Source organism: Poecilia formosa, unplaced genomic scaffold, assembly GCF_000485575.1.
Source record: "Poecilia formosa unplaced genomic scaffold, Poecilia_formosa-5.1.2 Scaffold708, whole genome shotgun sequence".
Taxonomy (NCBI): Eukaryota; Metazoa; Chordata; class Actinopteri; order Cyprinodontiformes; family Poeciliidae; genus Poecilia; species Poecilia formosa.
Genome location: NW_006800647.1, coordinates 60,097 through 65,993, shown reverse-complemented (window position 1 = coordinate 65,993; position 5,897 = coordinate 60,097). Strand labels below are relative to the sequence as shown.

The following is a 5,897-nucleotide window of genomic DNA, read 5'->3' as shown; positions in this document are numbered from 1 at the left end:
ACAACGCTGTGACCAAAGTCTGCATTGATATGACATTCAGGAACGATCCGATTCTTCTTTACTAAGGTTGATGGGACTGAAGCCTCACTGAGAGACGTTCTGTGTTCTTGTAATGCTCTGCGTGCGTACACTGCAGTAGCTATTATTTTATTTCCTTTAAAAAAATGTGTATATATATATATATACACATATAGAGAGAGAGATTTATTTAATTGGCGAATAAATAAAACAAGGACGTAAGAACAGCATGCTCACTGCTCTTTGTTTTCGTCTCCTGTCATGGCAGCAGACATTACAGCAGGAGGGAGGATGAGAACAGTCACCTCCTTCTGCTTGGTTACTTCTTGCTTATTGCGCCTCGGACAGTGTTCATAGTTGAGTGTTGTTTACAGTTAATTACTGTGTTTAATGGTGCAGACAGTTGTGGTTTCTGACATGGGTAATATGGGCAACCGCCCAGGGCGTTAATTTTTTTAGGGATGGCAGGAGACCTCTGTGGATTGTGGCACAGAGATGAAAGCAAAACAGAATGAAGAAGAGTTTGAATTGATACTGGTTAAATGTATTTCAGCTCTAAGTATTTAATATCTAGGTGTTTTATGGAAATGTGGATCTTTCAGATCAATTTGAGAAGCAATTTTGAAGGTAAAACTTTATTTTATTGCGTCATGTAGCGCGGGGTGCTGGTCTTGACTTGGTCTGGGGTTCGGTGGTCTAGACTACAACTCTGCTACTGGCTCCTGGTTGCATGTCCCCCACCCACCTTCTTTTCATCCCCTTTCTGTTGGATTTCTTTCAAAATAAAAGCCACTAGCTGCAAAAAAAGTGAAGTTCATGCTAAGTTAGGACAGGAGACGAGATGTTTCCATCCCTGAAATTATGATGCGCAGAATCACATGTCTAAGTCTAAACTATGTTACAGAGTAAACATAATAAAAAGCTGCTTTATCTGTGGCATTGTTCATTAAAATGGTGCATTACTGATTTATTCAAATTAAATAAGATCGGTTCACTTAATGATATTGTATTAGCGATTAGGTAATGCATTCAACAAGTACTTTTACTTTTAATACTTAAGTATTTTTAAAAGCCAGTACTTTTTTACTTGTACTTAAGTACAAATGTTAATGTGGTAGTTTTACTTTTACTTGAGTACATTTTTTGAGTACTTTCTCCATCACTGGTGTGTGGTTACCTCCAGGCCGCCTGGGATTAGGGTGGGCGGGGCAGCAGGAGGAGCAGCAGGAGGAGCAGCAGGAGGAGCAGCAGGAGGAGCAGCAGGAGGCGCCGTTAAAGGAGAAACAGCCATCTGGTTTACAGCGTCGTCGTTTCTAGAGACATAGAAGAAGAAAGTGAAATAAAACAGCTGCTGGTGTTTCTGCAGAAGAAGAAGAAGATGATGTTACAGAGCCACAACAGAACCTCATCATCGTCACTTGACTAGGCCGACCAATCAGGACGTTGCAGGCCGTTTCTGGGCGGGTCTTATTGATGATAAGGACTGAGACCGTTTTCTGGTTCAACGTTAAACAGCAGTTCCTCCTCCTCACCAGCAGGGGCCAGAACCAGAACCAGAACACTACATACTGGGACGTCAGAACCTGCTGATATTCTCAGCCTCCAGGTCCAAACAGAACCACTCAGAACCGCGTTTTGGGTCAAACATTGTGGTGCTGAAGTTGGTGTCTGCTTCAGAGGCTAAAGGGATATTTCACTGTTTTTAAACGGATCAGAACCTGAACAGAACTTTATTCTGACCTGGTTCCATCATGTTGGATCTGGTTCCTCTCAGCTCCGCTGCTGGTTCTGACCGGATGTTTGGGCCCAGGAAGGTTGTTGCCACGGCGATGCTGGCCATTCAGCCATCACCGAGGCAACCTTTACCCAACATGCACCACACAGCGGCAATCCGACCAGGTCACAGAATCGGACCTGGTCCAGATTTAATCCAGGTTAAAGACGGCAGATGCAATATGGGAGCTGTGTTCACACCTGATGGCTTTTCAGGAACAGAAACCAATATTCAGGTTTTCCCAGCATGCCTTGCAGTCCTACCTGAGCAGGATGAGCTTCACATTGGCGGCAGCGGTCTTAATGATGGCCGACGCGTTCTGGTGGCTCCGCCCATACAGGATCTGGTTGTTGATCTGATGGGCAAACAGGTAATTGACCTAGTTAATCATACCGGTCCAAACGGGTCAGTCAGGGTGAGGCAGAATCCATTGGTTGGCGCCTCCTCACCTCCAGCAGCTCGTCTCCCACGCGGATCCGTCCGTCTCTGGAGGCCGGCCCACCGGGATGGAGCCCCACCACGAAGATACTGAGTCGGGACCGGTCCCGGTTTCCCGCCAGGCTGAGACCCAAACCCTGCTGGTCCTTCTCCAGGTCCACGCATAGCAGCTCCCCCTGCAGGTCGCCATAACGCTCACAGCAGCGCTCTGCAGCGGACACAGCAGGAGAATGCTTCAGTCACCCGGGCTGCTGGTGGAACCAGCACTGAGGTCCAGAAGGGTCCAGTCCAATCCTCGCTGCGTCCCGCAGGCAGACGGAGCTGAAGGACTGCTGAGATTCCTGATCCGTTTGCTGCTGGAGGACAGCTGAGCACTGCTCACTCCGAGTCAATCAATCAATAGTGGTGATGAGTCGTCATACTAACTGAACTGAGCAGCTTCATCAGGCAGAAACAAACCAGTTTCTCTCTCTCACACACACACACACACACACGCACACACGCACACACGCACACGCACACGCATGTTTGTGTTGCTATCTTTGTGGGGACTTTCCATTGACTTCCATTCATTTCTACAGCCTAAACCTAACCAACCAAAACTTAATTAACACCTTAGTCCTAAATCTGACCCCTGACCCAAAAACAGTGCAAGTCTCTATAAAATTTACATTGCCCCCACAACATAAATTTTAATGAGTTAATTTTTACTTTTATTTGGTTAACATTTTACAAGCTTTATGTATATTTAATTAAAATATTACTTGAGTGCATTATTTTTGTACCTCTGGTTGTTAAACTTTATAAAAGGTGATTTGTCAGCAGGACTGAATGTTAAATCATCAAATCATGAAAAAGTCAAGAGTTAGCTCATTACATAGCAGAACATAACGTCATTATTGGATTTCCATATAGCATTCACTTTCATAGTCATACTGCTTCAGTAAAAGCTCAGTTACCAAGTTAGTCTTGAAGCTAAATACTTAGCTTGAATCTAATTAGCAGGTAAGTGTTCATTCAGCTAAAGCTAAAGCTAAACATTCAGCTAAAGCTAAAGCTAAACATTCAGCTAAAGCTAAAGCTAAACATTCAGCTAAAGCTGCTAATTAAACGGGAAAATGACAGAAACATCCCCGGTAAAAAATGATTGCTTTTCATTTTTGATTTTCCAAACGGCAGTCCGTATTCATCGAGTTGGAGACGACGCCACTGTCCGCAAACAGAAATGGATCCACCAGAACTGGACCAGAACAGGTCGCTTCAGATGGACAGGTCAGAACCTGGTGGAGGTGGTATCATGCTGTGGGAAATAATGTCTTGGCTCGCTTTGGACCCATTGGAACCACCTGAGCTTCATCTGAGCCCGGTTACCACCTTAATGGTTCCTGCAACAGAATCTCTGGGGAATGGTTCTGAATGGATCTGGACCCAGAAGAACTCAGGTGGTTCTGGAGGTGAAACGGGCTCCAGCTACAAGCTGTACCTAATAAAGTGCCCAGCTGTGAATCTGCAGAGAAAGCATCTTTAGCTTTCTGAACTCATGGATCCGATTTAGAGTCTTCCTCACGATGCATCAGAATGTTCTGAAGCGGTTCTGCTGCAGCGACCCGGTTCTGCTCTGAAGTTCTCCAGCAGCAGCTAACAGATCCACTCTCCTCCTGCAGCAGAACCGACCTGCTGCAGCTAATCAGCAGCAGCAAGCAGGGATACGGCAGCGTCCCGACCCGGTTCTGCTGCAGCAGCAGGAAAGGTGACCTCTCACACAGAAAGCACCAGAACAGAGAGAGAGACGGAGAGAGAGAGACGGAGAGAGAGAGACGGAGAGAGAGAGAGAGACGGAGAGAGAGAGTGCTCACTAACCCGGTGGCAGCATCGTCCATGCTCCAGTCCTCACACTCCGACATAAATCCACGGGGGGAGAGACAGTGAGTGAGTGTGTGTCAGAGTGTGTGTCAGAGTGTGTGTCAGAGTGTGTGTCAGAGTGTGTGGAGCAGAACTAACGTCTGGTCTCCTCGTCGGGTCGGCTGCAACACGCAGATCACCAGAAAACGATCCGTTAGTGTGAGTCAGCTGAGCTGCTGTGGAGGAGAGCAGCTCTGCATCACCCGCCCCTCCCCCACTCCTCCCCCTCCTGCCTCCTCTTCCTCTCCCACTCCTCCCCCGCCCCTCCCCCCCTCCTCCCCCTCCTGCCTCCTCTTCCTCTCCCACTCCTCCCCCGCCCCTCCCCCTGCTGATCCAGGGATTCTTTCTGACTTTAATACCTTCAATCCTCTGGTCCAAAAACCAGACCAGAACCAGGACTTCCCTCACCAACCGGGTCAGAAACCCGTCTGGACCCAGTCTTCTGTCTGTGCCTAAATGAATCTGAAGACGCATCAAATTTAATCTGAACTTTATTAAGTTTTAGATCCAATTCTCAGAAACGGGCAAACAGAAACCATTCAGAACCAAAGCGGGTCAGGAAATCAGGTTCTGACCCGTTTATTAGATTTAAAATGTAGAATCAGTTCAAATGGAGCATCAGTGGAAGCAAGTAGGAAGAACCTTGATGAAGTTCAGCAGACAGAAGAAATCAATCCCAGAGGGAAGCATCAGATTCCAGCAGAAAACCCCATCCCAGTAAAACCAGCAAGGAGACCAACTGTTCCCAGTAAAACCAGCAGCCAATCAGCTGCTTGCATCAAAACAATCTTAATCAGCAGCCAGAAAACCCCACAGCACCCCACCCGGCTCAAACACCCCGAATCGAAACCAAGCGCACCAAGACTGGAGCACAGACAGCAGGAAAAGCAAAAACTCGACTAGCAGAAACGTCGACTCTGAACGACGACTAGGGACCGACGGAAGGACCGACTAGGGACCGCTGGCTCATACGAGTCCTGGAAGACACAAACAGGTTAACACTCACACGAGTCCCGGAAAACAGGTCAAAGGTCACTCGAGTCCTGGAAGACAGACTATGAAAAGAATCGGATAGACTTGGACTGAGTCCCGGTTCCGATGTCCTCCATGATCCAACTCGGAACCAGAACCAGATCTCTATGCAATCTCAACAGAACCGACATTTACATCAGAACCCATCTGGCCCGATTGTCCTAGTCAGTACCACAGAACCAGAGCTGGTCGTGTTTCTCACCTTTGACCTTCTGCAGGTGAGCAGTCAGCTCCTGCTCTGATTGGCTGGGAGGCCTGTAGGGTGGGGGCTCTCTGAGGGGGGGCAGGGCTGTCTCAGGTACCTGTGGGGAGTAAGAGGGGGGCAGGGAGACATGTGATTGGTTGAGAGGTCCACCTGAGATCCATGCAGGAAGTGAGGTACAGAACAAACAGGAACTTCTGATCCAGCTTCCTGCAGGAGCTGTGTTTCTACACGGCCTGCTGCCGCCCCCTGCTGGCCTCCAGCTGTGTGCGTCTTTCTGAGGCTCGGTCCTTACCAGAGGATCGGTCCGCTTGGCTTTGTGTTTGCTGTAGCTGGAAGCTGTTAGCGACACCGGCTGCAACACAAAAACAAACAGAACCAAGTCAGAAACTGTCACCACAGAACTCTGACTAAATAAACATAAACAGAACCAGCACTCATCAGAACAGCAGCAAGGGATCTTATTATGTGGCTATTGTTACCATTGCACAATATCTTTAGCATGGTGTTACTGTTAGCATGGTAGCATTA

The 5,897-nt window shown here is 47.7% G+C and overlaps 1 protein-coding gene across 1 annotated transcript in view; it reads right to left on the bottom strand.

Annotated features, from left to right (window-relative positions):
- Window positions 1-1,177: 1,177 nt before the first annotated feature.
- Window positions 1,178-5,897, bottom strand: part of LOC103131017 (inaD-like protein) — a 32,769-nt gene continuing 28,049 nt past the window's right edge. The window contains exons 26-30 of the mRNA XM_016666327.1: window positions 5,662-5,721; window positions 5,367-5,466; window positions 2,242-2,438; window positions 2,056-2,147; window positions 1,178-1,331 (exon numbers count right to left, since the gene is read on the bottom strand). Coding sequence (XP_016521813.1) covers window positions 1,178-1,331; window positions 2,056-2,147; window positions 2,242-2,438; window positions 5,367-5,466; window positions 5,662-5,721 — 603 coding nt within the window. The remainder of the gene's footprint in view (window positions 1,332-2,055; window positions 2,148-2,241; window positions 2,439-5,366; window positions 5,467-5,661; window positions 5,722-5,897) is intronic.